This window comes from Platalea leucorodia (assembly GCF_965183815.1).
Source record: "Platalea leucorodia genome assembly, chromosome: 7".
NCBI lineage: Eukaryota > Metazoa > Chordata > Aves > Pelecaniformes > Threskiornithidae > Platalea > Platalea leucorodia.
Window position 1 is genome coordinate 41,321,671 of NC_138829.1, and position 19,350 is coordinate 41,341,020.

General features: G+C 41.7%; 1 protein-coding gene across 3 annotated transcripts in view; it reads right to left on the bottom strand.

The window, feature by feature from the left end:
• The window catches only part of DPF3 (double PHD fingers 3), a gene marked incomplete at both ends in the record, with an annotated part of 161,878 nt that overhangs the window by 51,930 nt on the left and 90,598 nt on the right, over nucleotides 1-19,350 (bottom strand). For 2 of the 3 annotated variants that reach the window (XM_082317121.1, XM_082317122.1), the window contains 3 exons: nucleotides 1,526-1,604; nucleotides 6,335-6,430; nucleotides 10,361-10,488. In XM_082317121.1, the coding sequence (XP_082173247.1) occupies nucleotides 1,526-1,604; nucleotides 6,335-6,430; nucleotides 10,361-10,488 (303 nt within the window). Of the gene's footprint in view, nucleotides 1-1,525; nucleotides 1,605-5,245; nucleotides 5,285-6,334; nucleotides 6,431-10,360; nucleotides 10,489-13,122; nucleotides 13,234-19,350 lie in introns of all 3 variants that reach the window. The other variant, XM_082317120.1, reaches the window with a different exon arrangement.

A 19,350-nucleotide genomic window follows, 5' to 3' on the forward strand; every position in this document is an offset into this window, starting at 1 on the left:
AGTGTCCTTGGATTTAGAAGGATGTTCCAGGAAAGAGATAAAGACAGTTCTGCATATACCAGCAGAGGAAAGCTGTGGATTTCAGCAAGATACATACTGGGCTCCAAGAGAAGTCTTAGAAGACACATTTTAGTTCTTCCAACACACAAGGACAGCTATTTAACCACAGCAGAAATCTCTCGACTCTTCATATCCTAAAGAGCTCTTCCTCCTTGATCATGTGTTCAGACACTCCCATTCATGTGCAAGTCTTTCCATTTCTACTCATTGCCCTTAGAATATCCACCTCGCTGAAGCAAAATACCCAACATGTCCATCACTGCACTGTGCAGGGTCACCTTGTCTCACCATAAAAGAATATGATTTGGTCACATAGAATATAGTTCTTATTTACCGTGCAAGCTCCTTATTTCTTCATGTTTTTAAAACTAAGCAGGAAATACCCCCATAGACTGACATAGTAACGGTTGGTCTTTTAAGGTCAGTAATGTTGCAAGATAGATAAATAGTGGAGAAAGGGGGATTCTAATTGTCCTCAAAACCACCAAACATTTTTGGATCACAGAAGTGAAGGCCTCTGGCTATTCTACTTCTATTAACTTTTGTTAGGTTATTGTCTTATAGGATAGAAGGCACCCAGTAGCACAAATTATTATTGCATTTACACTCTACAGTAAGCCTTAAGACAGGAGACCTCGAAAGAATGTGGGTAAGATAAGTGCCCTTCACAGAAATGACACCACGAAGCAAAAAAGAATATCAAAAGAAGAAGGAAAGCACCAAGGACTAGACCATAAAAAAAATACATTGTGTATCAAATATTGGACTCCTTCCTCATACTAGGACTCTGGTATCCTTCTTCAGTTTGGGCATTGAGCTCTGGTATAATTTTTCAGTTGGGGCAATGACTTACTTCACCTGCAGTCCCACTAGAAGATGTCAAACAGCATGGCGATATTCAAAGGGAATATGTGTCAAAACAAAGCATTCCAGTTGTGTTTGTTTCTTAGGAGGGCTCAACTCCTGATGACGCCACAAGAGTACTTTCTGAGTGAGCAATGAGAATAAGACCTTCAAAATTTAGCCCAGTGAGATTTTAAAAGGACTGAAGGAAAGAGAATCACCAAATATATGAGGAGATACAACAAGGGTGAAGTACCTTTGTCGGAGATTTTTGAGTTATGCTTTTGTTTGTAACTATCTGAAACAGAGAAAGAAATAGCGTGTGAATCTTACATGGGGGAAAGGAAGGCAAAAGGCAGAGAAGCCAGAAAAAGAGAAGGAGAAAGAGAAAGAAAATATAAGAGATGATTTCTTATAGGGCAAAGGGAAGTGGAGTCTTGCCGAGGACTTAATTTTATTTCCTTCATGCAAAAACACCAAGAGCAGCAGCAGCAGCAGGTGGCAAACATGCAAGTCATAGAGCAGCAGAATATTTTGCTGGAAGGAAAAAGATGAAGCCCTGAGTGCACCGAGCTGGTAGAACCAGGCTGGAAGCAGAATCAGCTGTCTGGGTGTTACTTACTGTCACAAACATAGGGTTTGTCATGATCATCCTGGGAGGCAGCATCATTCCGTCTCCTGCCACCTCCAGATCCCCGAGCCTGCAAGGACAAGAGAAATGTTAACATTATTCCATCGCCCCCTCAGGTCTCCTTGTGCCCCTCACCCTCCTATGAAAAATGTGCGATATAAACTAAACAAATCCTCAGCTTCCATACAGGTTTGTCAAGGGTGGGCTTGACCCTTCATCTCCTAAGATATGCACTATGTTAATGGACCTTGTAATGCAGTGGAGAACTCCTCCACAGATAACCCAAACTGTTCATCCATAGCAGTAGGTCACTGCCAGCACATATTCAGTCGAGTATCATCACACATCCATTTCTGAAGATGTTCAAATACCTTGCTCAACTGAATATGAATGAATGAATAGATGAACAGGTGTTAGAGGATAAATATAACCATTAAATCAGCCAGAAAACAGGTCCCAAATAAAATAGAGGTAAAATTATTTCCTTTAATATTTTCAAAGGGGAGTTTTTTGTTTTGTTTTGTTTTCTAGCTGAAAAGCAATGTTTTGAAATGGCCTTCTGGGACAAAGATACCATGGCTAATTGTAAAATGGAGCTTTGGTCAGTTAGGGGAAAAGATTAGGCAACATAGCTACCTGCAATAACAGAGAACAGGAATTACCCAGAAAGGTCTCTCTGCAGTTCTGTGTTCCTACAACATACCAAGTGGGCAGCCCTGGGAACTGAAAAGCTCTGTTTCTCCACAGCACAGACTGCTCTGTCCTGAGCTCCAGGGGTAAGAGTGGAATTCAGCATCAAAGTTACTTGGTCCTGACCCTTCTCAGCTGAGATGCCAACAAGGGGACAGTTGATATCTGTCCAATGGTGGAGGCTGTGATGTGGAACTGGGAACTGAGCCAAGGCCTTCAATTCTTTCATGTTCACTAATGTACAGTCTGTAGATGACAATAATTTTAGACTTGATCTTTATTTGAGGACATAATCTGCAGGTGGATGGCTAGATAGTCCTTTATTAATTCCGCCAGCTACTCTGTTCCTGGGTAAAAGCAACAAAATTGTTTCTGCTGCTCCTCTTAATAAACTGTTGATGTTTCTCACCCTAGACAAGGCCGCCTGACTCAAATCCTTCAAGCTTTTGCATGTGAAAATAAGAAAGGGACAGAGCTTCATCAAGTAAAGCTGAAGAAGATGTAGAAATTCTGAGAATATTAGTGCCCCAGACACAAAGGGGTCATATGAGCTCTGTCCCTCTTCTATGGATTTGGCGCTGAACTAGCACTATGTGAGCTGCATTCCATCGGACATCTAAAGAGAAAGAATAAGGAACAGTTTTACACTGGCCTGCCACAGTCTGTCAAAACGGGGATTTATAAAAACTTCACACATTATTTCCCTGGGATTGCTCAGGTCTAACTCTTAACACAGTCCTGAAGGAAAGACATGGATTTGCAGCTGTCTGCATGGGGTAAACACTATTAGGTGTAACAAGTATAGCTCTGCCTTCCACAAAGACCTGTGTGCAGATCAGCATACACGTGCTGAGTGAGATTTGTAAGGGTGAACTGAAAAGCAGTTTCTCCCTGGAAAAAGCCCCAGCAATAACTGTTTGGGGGAAGCTACTTTACTGACCATATCACATAAAATCATCTTACTAGTCTGCAATATTTTCTCTCTGACTGCCAGCTCTGTAAACACCCTCTGGGCTATGAAATCAATCCCAGGCTAGTTCCTTTCTTCCCTCACTACTGCAAAATGTGCTGCAAGCTGAATTTCGGTCCATGGCAGCTCCTATGCAACCCTCGGCTCATCAGAGAGTCTTCACAGAGACAAGTGATTGGCCCTTAATAAATATTTCTGCTGATACCTGGATTAGGATCCAATTTCCCTATCCTACCAGCTGCATTGGCTTTTCAGGGCTGTGAAAAAGCTGTAAAGTCTTATTTTTGTCACCAGTCAGTAGGTCTGACTCTGTTTACACACTGAGAACGGATCTGTTGAGTAAGAAGGTACTATTTTTACATAGGCACCTTTCAGAATAGGATGGTAATTTAAGGTCTGTTGCTTGGAGTTTCGCTAGTCTTACAGCCAGCTGTTTCCCTTCAAACCGTTCTCTACAGAAACGCAAGGGTACAGCATTCATGTCATGACCGCACGTCAGATGTACTTTTTCATGCACTGAACACACAGAGGGAGATTTTTCAAGTCAATGACTTTCAATGGGACTTGGGTTCCTAAATGTCTTTAGCGCCTTTGAAATTGTCCCATGGGACAATTCAGCTGACAAGCAGACAATCTGTACAGGTGCAGCTGCATTCCTCTCGTATCCCCTAGCAAACTACCCTTCCCAGCTCCTACCACATTGTCCCTGTCCAGCAAAGATACTAAAAAGCTCCTTCTGTAAATCCATCTCTTCGTCCCTCAGTGCCCTTCCTAATGCTCCCACAATTTCAAGGCTAGCCTTCAGGGGGTAGTAGACCGAGCAGCTGCCCCAGAGGCACTAAGCTGAGTGCCACGTGCTGGCCGTCGGCACTCCAGTCTGTTGAATTCAGTCACCCGCGACTGCCTTCATTCTCCTGACGGGATGCAGCAAAGACTACGAGACTTGACGTGTGAGGCCTGGAAGTCATGGCACAGCAGCCTTAAAACAGCCCTGAAGCAGCCAGAGAGAGCAGCCAGAGGGACAGATGGAGAGTCCAGGATTAAAAATAAAATCATGCTATAGGGAAAGGAAGGGGCATGTGAAATTTGGAAAGTCCAGAGCAGTAATTCCGTCGCATTAATCCTGCATCGATGCTGTCAGCCCTTCTCACTCCTTCTCTGAATCCCCAAAGGCCACACTCTGCAGGATCTAGTTTCCTATGCACGTCCTTCCCCTCTTCTGCCCTCTAAAAATAACCTAACCAACTCCTTCCCAGAAACAAAGTGCTGCCCAGGTTTCATGTCCCCTAATTTCAAATCCTGGGTCCCGATTCCCTACGGTGGGTCAGGCTCACATTAGAAAAGGGCTTCTTGAAGACTGGCAAAACACTTGTGACCAGACACAATTCAGGCTGCAATTCAGGCTTACCAGTTTTCAACAGCTAGGGAATCTGGCCCTAATTTTGAAATCCTAATTTATACCACATTTTGCTTTGGTTATTGATGCCATCAAATAAAAAGGAAAATTGCTCAAAGTATTTGGCATTCTTCAGACTTCTCTTTTTTGCACTGAATGAAGCCAGGGCACTAGCAGAGTAGGAGTTAGTTGCAAGAAAAAGGCAAGAGATCCTGCTGCTCCTATACTTAATAGGGGGCCAGTTCTAGGGCAGAAAATAAGACGTAAATTTATGCTTCAAAATGAATGGGACATCTATTACCCTCCAATTCCTTTCCCTACAGGAGCAGAGAAAAACTTGTAGAGTTATTCTGAAACACTTTCCTGAACAGGGGAGTAAAACTTTGCACATAACAGTAACTTCAGGACTTTGTTCGTGTAGGCCTGGGATATATGAACACAGCAAATTCCCTTCTCTTGAGCAGTATATTGCTTTTAGCTATTCACTCCCTTTCACTCACCCTAACCAGCATGCGCAATTTATGTGAGAGCAACTTATTAGGAAAGAGTTGTTAGCCGGGGAAATTAGTTGATCGCTACAGTCAAGCTTGTGTGCATGTATCGATTCTAACTCCTGGTTTTGGTTACTGGTTCATACAAATTTTCTGAAACTTACATTTTTCTGGAAAATTTTTTTCCAGGTGGGGGTCTTTGGCTAAGAAAGAAAGAAAGAAAGAAAGAAACTGGTTCAGGTGATTTTGAGAATAAGGAAGGTGAAATATATACTTATCCAATTATTAAAGTGCTTTGATCTTATATTAAAGGACTTAAGCTCCAAAATAAAGAGGAGCAGAAAACTGAAACAACACAACAACAGAAGAAACCAAAAGAGAGGGTCTGATGCATAAGTACATTGCAAGTATTCAATGTGGTTTCATGTCTCTCTCTTATTCAAAAGCTATTATATCCTGCTCATTTGGCCTAAAATGTGGCCCTTCTTGCTTGACTCCTACAAACACATCAAAAGGTACTTGTAGAGCTCCTGTGCCCCTGCAGCATCCGCTGGAGCCAAAGAAAGATGAAAATCCTCAAAACTTCTGAGAATTGTATTCACATTTATAATAGATGCCTAGCTTAAGGGGCCACAATTGAAAATGTTGATTCCAAGTTTTAAAATGTTGGCCTCATTACTTAACCAGTGCCCTGCTGAAATTGTGAAAAGACATCTTAGGTAAGAGAAGGGACACAGACTCCCCTAAGGCTAAAATATTGCCCATTTTAAGCAAATGGAAGATTTGCCATTGGCTCAAGAGGGCCAGTATCAGCCACAAAGTGCTACCTTGGAGAAAGCTGAAAAACGTATTAACACAGTTCAAGGTACTTTTATTAATGTTTTTTTTTGGCTGTCATGACTGAATTTGTTGCTTTTCTGTAAGAAGTAGTAAATGTTGTTTTAAAGTAAGAGCATCGTAATAGCAGGATGTCATAATTATTACAGTTTACATTACAATTGTAAATACAACACTATAATAAATTTACCCCAACTTTTTACTCTTAAAATAGTTTTTTTTTGTTGGTAGTTCACAAAAATTAGCTGAAAAAATATGAAAAAATCTTCAACCATATGACAGAAAATTACCTACAGTATTTTCACTATCATATATCCATGGATATACACTTTGCATATACAATACACATGACAAATATACACTAGAAAGCAGAGGTTTGCTGCCTTCCTTTCCATTCCAGTAAAGTCTCCACCTACCCGTCCTCTAGGCCTGTTCTTTCTTTTTGGAATATCTTCTTCCAAATCCTCTTCCTCATTCACTTCATCTGCATTTTCATCATTTTCTAAAACCCTCTGTGGTTGAACAATAAACAGGAATGGTTAGAGGAAAAGAAGATGACATATAAACCCAACTGCTGCTCTTTACCACAGAGACTGCAGGTTATTAAATTACAGTTGATTAATGATATAATGCCAAATCAGATCCCAGAACCCCTACTTCTTTCTGCTGAAGCAAAATTTGCTTTCCCTTCCACCCTCGGTTCTCCAGGGAGTTCTTATTAAAAAATACCACTGATATCAGTCAACTATGAAAAAAAGATTCCTAAGAAATAACAGTGGCATCACTGAGCACTGATATCCCAAGACAACACAAGTATTAGTATGCATAACTGCAGGTCCTGTCTGGGAAATTGTTTGCATGATTTTTTTATTTTGGTTTCTTGCACCTTAAATTGTTTTGCTTTCCTCTGATGTTGAGAATGCACTTTAAGAAGATAAAAATCAGTGGTTTTCTCCTTGGCAGCTCAGAATTTTCTTTGTTTAGCGAAAATAGAGAAAATTCCCCCATATATTCCAGCATGTTTAGTGGATCTAGAAAGTAACATCTTTCAGGGCTTACACCACAGGTACAACTCTGTAATCTGGAAGCAGGGGTCTTGCTGCATGACAATGCTGAGGAAGTACAGGTCTCATTGAAGTTAATAGGAACAATAGCAATAGTTTCTTCAATTAATTATTTAATAGGAACAATAATTCATCATCTCACATAACTGTGAGATGCTCAGGCCAGGGAATTTCAATCCTTTTATCTTCATCTTTTGAAATGTAACCTCTATAGAATCAAACACAGTCTGGCCACCCTGAAAACATGCACAAGTCGGACATCTCACAGACAAAGGCAAGACAAAACCATCACAACACTAATGTGGAAAGAAGTCCCACTGAAATCCCCTCAACCCTTGGTATGTCTGCTAAAAATACAGAAATGGGCCGTAGCCACCCCTGCCATTCTTGGTGCGGTGCCATTTCGTAAGGGACTAATCTGGAATCACTAATTTATCTTTGCCGTGCCACCATTCATTTAAATTACAACATGCAGCCATGATGCAGATTCAAATCAGTGACTTCAAATTGCTGGGGAGAGGTTTTTCAGTCTTACCGTACTTGTCCCTTCCCTATAATTTCTAGTTAACAGCTATTTGAGAGCCAGCAGAGAGAGAACGGGAGCAAATCACACTTTCTTTCTCTCCTTCCTACATACCTCAAGCACCAAATTCTGAATTTGTGCGAAAGAACAGAACAGAAATTTCACTTTTAAAAAAGCCTGTATTTGGAAGACCAACTATACAAGTTTATTCCTATTTTATCAGCTAAATTTTTAAGACTAATATTGGACAGTGTCCCTTTTAAAAAGTACAAATAACTTTTAGAACATGGTAGAGGATCAAGTCCTCATCTGGTTTTTGCTCCTTTTATTTTAAAATCTCAGGAGGCTATTAATGAGGTCAGACCATCACGAAATACAATTTCACATAATACTAGAGTACTAAATACTAGAGGGTGTAAAAGTTAAGCAAGTTCCAGTTCTACAAACAAAATGTTCCTTCAAAATTCATGCAATTACATACATTAATTGACATCATCTTAGGAAACTGAAGCACTTGGAAAATGTTGCACATGAGGAGACTAGTGGTATGTAAGAAAATAAGCAAACTTACTGATATGAGTTTATATTTTCACATTGTTTCATATCTTAAAGTATCTCCAAAAACAGAGAAGGCTGCAACCATATTGTATGTGGGAGGGGAAGGAGGTAGTTTACAACAACAGTACTACACAAGAGGAGTTAAGAGAAATATTACAAACCACTTTCTTTGTTTAAAATTGCAGCATCAATTTAGGAAAGAGATAGTAAGTAACCAAGTGTGAACTTGGTGACACTGCCAGGGTAATGACTTTAATTCTTGATAGAAGGGGTATAGCCTTTTTGATGCATGGTCAAAAGGCTATTCTAAGCCTTCTCCTCCAAATGATGGAGACACACATTCAGTACCAATTTACTGTAGGGCAAAATCCTCAACCCTGTTAAATACCAACTGTACAGCAGGTCCCAATGCCTGCATCTATTTAGCAGGGGCAACCCTTACCCTTTTTAGCAAAGTAAATTTTCTTTTCCTATTCTGTCTTTCTAAAAGTTTCCCAGCCCAATGTACTTCAGTGCAGCTAAGCACCAAGTCGTCTTCTCCTGACAGATACTGTGAGTTTGAGAGGGTTGCAAGTGGCTGGGACTGAGGTGGGAATTACAGCTACGTCTATCCCACCTGCTCACTCTCACCACCACTGAGGCTGGGCCCTTTCAAGTTATGGCACAGAAGAGCATGCAAAGCAACAAAAGAGAGATTTGCATTCTCTTATTTGTCACACGGATAAAAGGCACTGATCGTGATTTTGATCTGGTACAGTCTAGCTGCCAGGTGCCGAAGTACACACTGAAAGCTGGCTACTAGTACAGGCTTCGGCAATCATTGTTCTATAGACTGAATCCAGATGAGCTGTGCTTGCATAAGAAACAACAGCAAGACATGCCTTTTGCATCTGTTCTGATGAAACTAGCATCCAGAGGACAGGTCACCGCTAGGGCAGTTTAGCTGAAAACTTTTTGTCTGTTTTTGCACACCCCCCCTGCTCTGCAATGCCCAGACTTGTGTCAGTTCCACCAGCTCTGAAATCTCTTTTCTTGGACTGCTGCTGGGGATAACTGGGGAGCTCGGATCGCACAGCAACATCCAAAGGCACTTGTCAATCTCATAAGGATGCTGCTGCACCATGACTTCTTGCGACCTTGGAAGCAGGTTAAACTGAGCTTTAGGGCTCTCAGCTTAACAGACCCAGGTACGCTACTGAAGAAGGAAAGACAGAGGAGGCCTCATGCCAAGCTTTTCCCCACTCCATGAGCATGGGATGCTTCCTCTTTGATGGTGCTCCTTTACCTGTGGAACTGGGAATGGGAGACCTAATTTTGCTGCCCTGACGTGTGAAATTTCTAGCAAACAGACCAGTAGGACTGAGCTCCAAGTAATATAGATTTGATGCCCACGCTCTTCTGTTTCATTTAGCATGGGGCTGCCCACTCAAATTTTTACTAGTTTCAGGTATAGAAGCATTATCTTGTATCTCAGCCAAAATTACCAAGTTTGACACATTGCCAATGCGTCCTGCTAAAAATCACTAATAGAGACTCATAGCACAATGGTGTTTTAGCATCACCAAAGATTTGCTCCTGCTCCCCCAGGAGAGGCCCACTTCCCTAGCGATTTAAGATGTCTTTATAAAGTGACATGCCCTTATATAAGAACCCTTTATATTAGCTGAATTCCTTCTGTGATAGACTCACAAATGTGTTTCTACTTTTAATTGTTAAAGGATGAAATGCAATCTTGGCAAATAACTTTCAAGCCATAATGTGTGTAAAGAGGCATTATTTCTCATACCTGCATCACTAATAATAACTGAGATAATTAACATTAGAATATTTTTAATGGTTTCTTTTGCTTGCATACTTCCTGAAGGCTTCTCAGTATAACAAAAAACAGACAAGGCAATAACATGTTTTTGTCTACAGGCAGCAGCTGCGAATCCAACTTCAAATCCATGTCCAAATTCACTTTAAATCTGAGGCACTAAAATTCAGTTTATGGTTGGGACCCATCTCTGCTTGTCAGTTTTGTATGTAATCATCTCATAGTGCTGGAAAACAAATTCCAACACAGGAGCTGTGCAGAACACAGCCAAATGACCGAGATTCTTGTGACAGGAGAAGTGTGCGAGATCCCGAGTTCATTTTGAGCATCACAGTGTAGCACAATGGTTTGATAACATTTTGACAGTAGAATGACACAGCTATCAACAGATGCACTGTTCTGCCACAGGACAAAATCTGCTGGGCTTAGAGACAAATTGTAAAATCTAGCCCTGCTGTCAGGGCATGGGGCTCTCCTTTACCTGGATTTCTTGTATAGTGTCTTCCTCTTTAGTGTCCGTTTTTTTCTCTATTCCCTCTCCACGCAGCAAGGCTTCCAGAGTTGTACTTTCTGATGTGAACCCATCTTTTTTCAGAGGCAGATCAACTTCTGGAAAACAAAACACACTGACTGTATGTGTCTCCCCTAGACAGCTAACAAGCAGAAAGACAGAGATGGCAAGCAGAAGACTGACAGACTTTCAAGCTTGCTTCTATCTTGAAGGAGTGTTCTTCAAGTTCTTCTTTTAACCACTAAGGATCCCCATATAGGACTCATTTCTATCTTACTGAAAACCTGGTATTTTGTCAATCACTGTGTTTGCTTACAGGAAAAAAAGGTTGGACATATTGTATCAGGAGGAAATAAATGGGGGAAAAAATCCTTCTCCTTTACGTAAACTCCCTATGCTTCACATAAAGAACAAAACCAGGGCTTTCTAAGATACTGAAATAACAAATATGAAGATCTGATCTCCTGAAGTAGAAAAGCAGTTTAATGCAATTCGGCATCTGGCACCGTTTACACAGCACAACTACAGGTAGCATTCTCCTGCACCAGGGCATGTCCCACGTGTGGGGAAGCGGAAGGCCAGTGTGTGGGGCCAATGCTGAGAACTTAAACTGAAAAAACAAAAAGGGATGTCTCTTGACTTTTAATTTAATATTGAGTACATAAAATCTTCAGTTGGTTTTAAATGGGCCTACACCAATGAAGAAACAGCAGTCAGCGCAGCTGTAAGTGCAGAATCCAGACCATAAAAGAGGATGACCCTCAACCACTGCAGGAGGAGCCAAAGGCTGGTGTGGGGGCAGGCCTGGGGCATGGGACTCCAAGAGACCATGCAGGTTTATGTGGAAGCTTGAAGCAACTTGCCATACAAGTGAAGGGGCAGAGCCTTATTCCCCTTCCGAATGCTGCCACTAGATTATGAGGCTGTGCAGCAGACAGGCAAATACAGCATGTTAGTTTTAGCAAGATGTTAAAATACACCTAGAGAAGAATTCTGTTTTCCTTGCAGATCCTGGCATCTACCCAACTCATGCAGGAGTTCATTCAGAGCAACCCTACGGCGGGGAGACATCCTGAACGTCTCTTTACCTGACAATGCCAAGCTGTGGATTTTGCAAGTACTCCCTCCCTTCTAAAATGAATTCCTTCCTCTAGGCCAACAGATTTATAAAGTAATAATGTACAGGACCGACACTCACAAATCAGCATCTGGTGTCCTTATTTCACAGCTCTGTCCACTTTTCATCTTTTAGGACTGTGTTTTGTGTTCCCCAGTCTGCCTGAAGCTCCCTGCCTTTCTATCACCGTGAGTTGTAAACTCTGCAGGGCAGAAATTCATGTGTTTATAAAGCCCCAAATCACTCCTGCAATCCAAATAATGAATGAACACTTCCACCTGGGACAGTAAAGTATAATCTGTTTCTTGGGGGCAATTGCGTCCCAGGAATATGTTTGTTCTATATATGAAAAACTCTAAGCCAGCAAATGATTCCGGGTCCCTGATCAGTGCTTCCACAACACGCTTGCTCAAGCCTTCTGAAGTGAGAGAGCATTGCTCAGCCAATAACCACAGAAAACCCAGCAAAAATTCCAGCAAAAGCTATTCTATTCATGGAGGGAAAGGCTGAGGACAAACCATGCAGAAAACCCGAACCACTGGGATTTTCAAAGGAAACTCCCAGGACAACCCACACAATGGGATGGGGTCAACAGTGAATTGATCCCCCTTCTCATCACAAGGAGGTCTATTCAATCAGGCCTCTGTTTTTGGCATTAAGCTCTGCATGCACACCCTTATGCCACCTTCCGCAACTTCTTCCTTACTTGAGCTATAAGAAAGACAGAGCAGTCAACAGAGAATCATACAGATTGAATTTCCCTGTATGAACTCCTAGTACCTCCCTCTGGATGCTAAATCCAGACATTACAATAGAAAGAAGGGATTTTAGACTTGATTTATGTGCAAATCCCAACACTTGAATCTAAAGTCACTAAGGAACCTCCATAATCATCTCTGGCTGTGGGCTTGGCTTGGTTTCAAAGTCCTGTGCTTAGGTGCAAAAGGGCGTTTGCTTTGTATTTAGAACCTTGTGGGACTGCAAAACCCAAGGGGTCATCATACATTCAGCAAGAGAAGCAGCTTCAGGCAAGCTCAAGGGCATCAGAAACAAACATGTCTTCACTGTGACAAGCTATGCCTGTCTCTGGATTCCGATACAGTCAGCAAACACATGCATTAGAAAAAGGGAATGAGCAAGGAAGGGGTGAGGGATAAGTAAAATGTATATGAAAGTAAAACTACTTCCTGTTTGTTCCAGAGATACTGAACATTAAGTCAGAGGGAAAGGTAGGCTTTAAGGTCAAAAACCAGCAGCTTTCTTTAATAGGCATGTTTGTTTTGCGTGGTGCTGCCACTTCCCACCAGCAAGACTCCAGGAGACTTTTCATCCAAAACTCTCAGAGCATTTTTTAATTACTAAATTTAACATCCCGCTGACAAGGCGGTATGAGGTAATACTTTTATTCCCAGTTTACTGATGGGGAGATCGAGTCATCAAGAAGTTAGTGAGCAGGAAATCCGGCAAAAAGAAACTCAGGGCAGCTGCCTCCCATCTGCCCACTAAGCTTACTGCTATTCAACTCCTGGATTTTCTTCTCCACTGGTAGCTTTTAGGAGTCCATTTTCATTCCTAAGTAGCTCTAGAAAGTGGGAAATGGCAGACACTATCTTATCTGGAATGTAAAGTCTACAGTATAAAAACCTACAAAGGTCCAAAGACAACCTCTTAGTAATGAATTCAGTCTTTGGAATGAACTCAGCCCTTCCTGGAAGATGGCTCGTCTGTAAAGGACACAGTAACGAAGACAGGAAATTACGTTTCCAAACCACTTTTTGAATCCTCAGAGTTAAAAGTCTCCAAAAATCTAAATGATGGGTCAGTTAACATAGAGAAATAGTTAAACACTACTAGGGAGCATTAAATTCATTTCACTAAATCCCTAATTTTCTCTTCTCTGTTTAACTCTCCAGGATTTTCCCGCAAAAGCTAGAAAAGTATATTTTTCTGTTATGCCTGTACCCTAAAGAAAACTGAGAAGCCAACTCAATGCCTGAAATGTAGTTTTCATGTGAAAGACCGAGGCTTCCCCCAGATCACGGGAACTGCTGTACGGAAGCAAGGTGGGGTCCGTTCCACCCGCTGTCCTGCTTATGAAGGCACCAGCCAACGTCAGAAGCTTCAAACAAGGCCAGAGAGAGTCTTTTAGGCTTGAGAAATTAAGCCATGACCCCACACTTGCCTCTGTTTGCTTTGATATTTGTTGTGCTATACTGTGCAGTCACATCAGATGCTTCAGAAGAAGGTATGAGTGTCTGTCAGGAGAGAAATGCAAAGAAAATAATCCACCCTAATACTACATTTCATCCTGATCTCTAACAGGTCAGTCCTGAGGGATAAATGCAGTATCACTTCCAGTTATCCTAAATGTGACTCTTCTGGAAGTGCACAGAATAGTCCATCCCTTTCTGAATTTTGATACACTTTTGCCCTCCTGAGTGAGTTCGACAGTTAAACTACGGTTTGAAAGAAGGATTGCTTCACTTTATTGCTTGCCCCCTTGTTCTTGCTATGAGATGGCGAAAATAGAGGTTCCTGACCAAACTTTTTTGTCATTTCTTTTTATTCCTCTCCTTTCGAGGATAATCAGTCAAAATCTTTTCTATTACTCTGCTGTGGGAAGTTTTCCATGTGGCTTTGTCCTGTCAGACCTCTCTGAATTTCCTCTTATTTTTCAATAATCTTCCCAAGATGGATCAATACTGCACCTGACATTTTCAGATGAAGCCACATCCCCCATTTAAACAAATGCATTACAATATTCTTTATATTACCCCTCAGTGTCCAAGCTGCATACTAAGCAGAATTAGGAACCTTGTAAGAGGGACAAGAACTTCCTGTAAGTGATACTTTCAACACACGGGTGACAAATTAAAATGTCCGTCCCACCGCCCATTCACCAAGCACGTTCAGATCTCCTGATGGAGGCCCACACAGACCTCCCTGGCCACGATGGCTCTAAATAACTTTGTACTATGTGCAAATCTTTGTAGTTCACAAGGTACTCCCTCTCTCCAGTTTGTTCATTACTATATTACACAACACTGGACCAAACACCAAACCTTGATGCACCAGCTGTTAGCCTTTTTCTATAATGAAAGTACTTTGTTTTATTTTGTTCTTTGTTTCATCTTTTGTTCTAAAAGTTTTGATCCAAGACAATGCTTTGTTTCTCTTTGGAAGCCTATTACATACCAAAGGTCTTCAGAAGGTCTAAGTAAGTTGTCAACCCTCTTAACTATTAGTCCTTTATGTATCATGTAAAGAATTTTAAGAAAGTAATGAGGCATGCTTTTCCTTGGTTAAAAAAAAAAAAAAAAAAAAAAAAGTCTGTTAGAACCTCCTATATCATCATTTCCCAGGTGCTTTACTGCTTATACCTAATTACTGTTTCAATCAATTTCTCAAATGTTCATGTAGAATTTATGGGTCTTTAAATCCTTGAATCAAAACCAAATCCTTTTTAAATATAGGTAATGGTATTTGCTACCCACTAATTGTTCTAAATTCTTTCTATTGTAGCTCCTAGTTTGCACCACAAGCTCTTCTTCAGACATTGCAATTTCAGAGAACATAAACTTTATTACAAGTAATAACTACTAGTAAAAGCACTATAACTAAAAGCTTACTCTTTCATATAAAAATTTTAAGAAGGTTTGTAGATAAATTTCCTTTTGATTAGTATTGCAAATGCAATAGCACCTTGTCAGTGTAGGAGGTTCAGGAAATAGTCAGAACCATACAAAATGGAAGTGTCAAATCAACAAAAATCATCAATGAAAAATAAAAAGTTATTTAAGAATTCTTCCTGTTTTAATAAACCACAGTATTATTGGTGTCACAGCTAAATATTGTGCATATATTACAATTCAAATATGTGTGTGTGCATATAATTAAAATTTATGTTTCTTAACTTGGCAGAGTCCCTTTCATAGTGATTAAATTAACACGGTTATTTCTGCTTACCAGCTCAGTGCAGCAACCTCTCTATTTATCAAGGTCCTCAGACTGCGGTGGTAGAATCTGAACAAGCACCCATGCCAGCATCATTCCTATATCTGTTTTCTATTGAACTGCTGCCTCCAAAAGAAGCACATTTTCACAAATCCTACAAAATGGTGGGCTTTTTCAAGATGTGACTCACCAAAATAGCTGCAAATTCCTGTCCTTAAATATGCTACATTTGGTTTACAACGCAGTGGGAGCTAAGCAACTTTTCTGTGTCTCTTTGAAACATAAATTAAAAACAACCATCCCTTTTTCTATACAGTGCAATGTATTTGTTTTACAATGGATCATTTCCATCTCCACAGTAGCAGCTGCCACCCAAGCCATCATCTCTGTGCACTCGTAAGCAGCTCCATTTCCAGTTCTAATTGGGAACAGAGATACTTATTGGGTGAGTTCCAGCATGATCTATCACGCCAGAGACAGCTACTATGCAAACCAAAGCAATCCGGCTTCCAAAAACCCTCTTAGACAAACACTGACTTTGCACATAGATTCTTGCGTTTTTGTTTCTTGGTGCTGGTTTTTTGGAACTTAAAAAGTGCCAGAGGAAACTATATATTAAGAGTCCATGAAGTGCTGTTTAAGATGGATAAATCCAAGGATATTACCTTAACGACCACTACCTCTTTAAAATCATATAGGTGGTCTGAAAAAGCCACCTAATTCACAGCAAACAGAACTACTGCTGAGCGAATGCAGCCACTAAGCTCATTAAGAGGATGTGGCAGGATGTGTCTGAAAGTGCAGTGCAGTGGCTCAGCAAGCAATTAAATCCCATGACAGTTTAAAATGAGAATCTATCAGTGTCACAAGAGTGTGAAGCCTCAGCATCTCTGCTGTTCCCACCCCCAGCGTTTTATTTATGATGGCGTATTGGGAACATGGGAAGTCAAAAAGATTATAATGAAATATGCCATATAAAAACCAGATTAAGCCTGCTCTTCTTTGGGGAAATATGCAGAGAGAGAAGCTGTCTGTTAGCTGTCGAGTTTGCAAAAGATACCATCTTTTGGGATGGTGCTCTCTGCCAGCAGACAGAGTGCCCCAGGGGAAATGGTGGTGAAAAACCCAGACAAGCAGCATCCATCCATCCATCATACACTCATCTCCACATCTCCAAGGCACAAATATAGCGTTAGAGTGCAAAGGGTGGGGGCAGGGGGGATGGAATCCCTTAAGAAAGAAAGAGGAGACAATGCCTTACGTGAATAGCTGGATTTTGTAGCTTTTCTGTGCACGCACAACCAGACTCTCCTTAGCTTGTTTGCTTGCTTGCTTGTTATGTTCATGGCCAGTACAGTGATTTGTTACCGTCCTTGGAATGGATGTGTTCACAGCAGTGACCAGAACCAGGTATACTAAAGGCAAGGCTCTGCAAGCTTTTTTCATAAGCATGCCTCTGCCAGCACAGCGCGGCATGGATCTTCACTCCTCCTGCAGATCTGGAGCTTCAAAACCCTTCTTTCACTGCACCATCTCCTGCTATCCCAGGGGAAGATGCTCACGTTATTGCTGTTATGCTTTAATCCTGACCTTCCACGGTCCCTGCTATTTCCAACACTACTGCAATTCGGCACCCATCCGTAGCAAACTTGTCAGTGCCAGTTCTACACTTACAAACCTCTCCAACACCACAGGACCTCCTGCCAGACCAGCGCTGGGCCTCCCCTGAGACTAGACCACTGATAACACAGGCTCTTACAATGAGTCTGTAAAGCCAAACAAATGCCCCTAGAGACTAGTAAACATCAAGTTCACTTTATTTTTAATCCAAGCCAGACGCAATAAAGCCATAGCTGTATGGGAGATTATAAGGCTACTCCAGTAACTCTTTGTCTCCCCCACCAATTCCACTCTCAAACCTCATGTATATTATTGCACTCTCAAGGTAAACAGGGCCATGGTGAGAACAAGAATCCAGTCAGAGAGAATGATAAACTGGTTTTAGAAGTGAGATTACTTGAAAACAAGAGAGTATTTGTTTCCTCGGAAACAAACCGTTTTGTGTGGACAGAATAGTTCAGAGGACTATCTGCCATTAAGTGAAAACTCCTCTTCAGGCTGCAGCCATGGGATCTGTAAAGCTCTGAAATGAATCTTAGTAAACACTTGTTGCAAATTTTAGGCACTACTGAGGTTTGCTCTAAGGAGCACTGGGAGACTGGAAAAACCCCAATGCCTCCCTAGCATCTCTTCCTGCAAAGCTGCTAATCTTGTGGTAAGGTTGGGGGGGAGCAGGGGGCAGGGGGAGAAAGTGAAGAGATGGAAGAAGACAGAGGAAGCTACGATATGGGGGGACTGTACACTTTCACTCTTCAGCCTGGGCATAAACTGCAGAAAAATCAGAGGACAACTTTGAATTTTAAGACCAGGATCCAATGGAAAGCTTCTAGCAGCCCCTAGCTAAAATACATCCCAGGAGGTTACAACACAACAGAAGGGAGAAATAAGGCTGCAGAAAACAGCAGAGGCCCTCAAACATAAGGTTAAGCATTGTTTAGTTTAACCCATCACCAAAATGTGGACTTTACAAGCAGCTGTATTTCTTTGGCAGACTAGAATGCCTCTATAAAATCTCTCAATAAAAAAAAAACAGCCCTTCTGTCGGTTGTCTCTTGGAAGTTCTTTACAGATTTATTTCTCAGCACAGATATAAATCATTGTCACATATAATATACTGTACCTGCTTCTCAAAGACTGCCAAATTACAATATCAGGCTAAATGCTGGATCAGGTAACTACCCTCAGGGCTCAAAGCATAAAGGAATATCTCCATTCAATAACATTATTCTAGCACTCATTTGTGTTCTGGTCACTCTTGCATTTGTGTCCTAGATGAGCTCACACTGTACCAGGACTTTTGCAGCACCAGGAATCACTGTAGGCAATATGGAGGGACAGAGGCTACAATTTAGAGAAAATTCCTGAGTACAAAGTCTATTCCTTTGGGCTTTGCATCACTCTAACAGGACTTCTGGCCTGTTTGGAGTAAGAAAATAACTTGGCCTACCTATCTGCAAGTGGTCCTATAGATACACTCACACAGATGGATAGGCCTTTTGACCCATCAGAAGAACCAGAATCTGATTATTGTCCAGTAACAGGACAGCTATCAGCAAACACCAGTCACCCCCACACCACACAGCTGGGCCTGTCTCTCCCACACTGCACACTCTGCAAATGGTAACAGGGAGTGGACCTCCACTGCAATCAACCGTACTATTTCCATACGTGACAGCACTGAATAAAACCACTCATACTGAATGCACACTCATACATAAACCATACGTAAAACCAGCCATGCTGTAACCTTGCTGCAAATTCTGTGAGATTCTGCATAGCTTCTCCTCTTCCTTATCGAGGACAGTGGAGGGGTTACCTTTGGTAACAGATAAATCTCTGTAATGCAGTTATCTCTCAACTGCAGTGCACAAGCATCCCAATTAATTCAGTCCGGGCCTAGCAGAGCCGGCACTAAGCCAGAGCTGATAAACCTGCCAAAGCCAATCTGAGTCCTGCAATGATTCTTGGGAGCCTGCTCTGCGCTTTCGCATGCTCTGGACTGAGGGCGTTTATTTGCTTGAGCGCAGTGCTCAGCTCTCGCTGGCTCCGCATGCCCACATGATGCGGCAACTCCGTTAACGAGGCTCTTCTAAAACCCAAAGCACTGGGGAGCAGGCAGAGACACCCAGTCAGCTCTGAAGGCATCAGCAAGGATGCAGCAGGGCTTATTAGCACCGCTCAGCCGGATTACAGGTGTCCCGGTCCTGATCCTGCATCTCTGTCTGCAAAGCTCCCACTTGCGGGAAGACAGCGCTCTGCAACCCAGGCA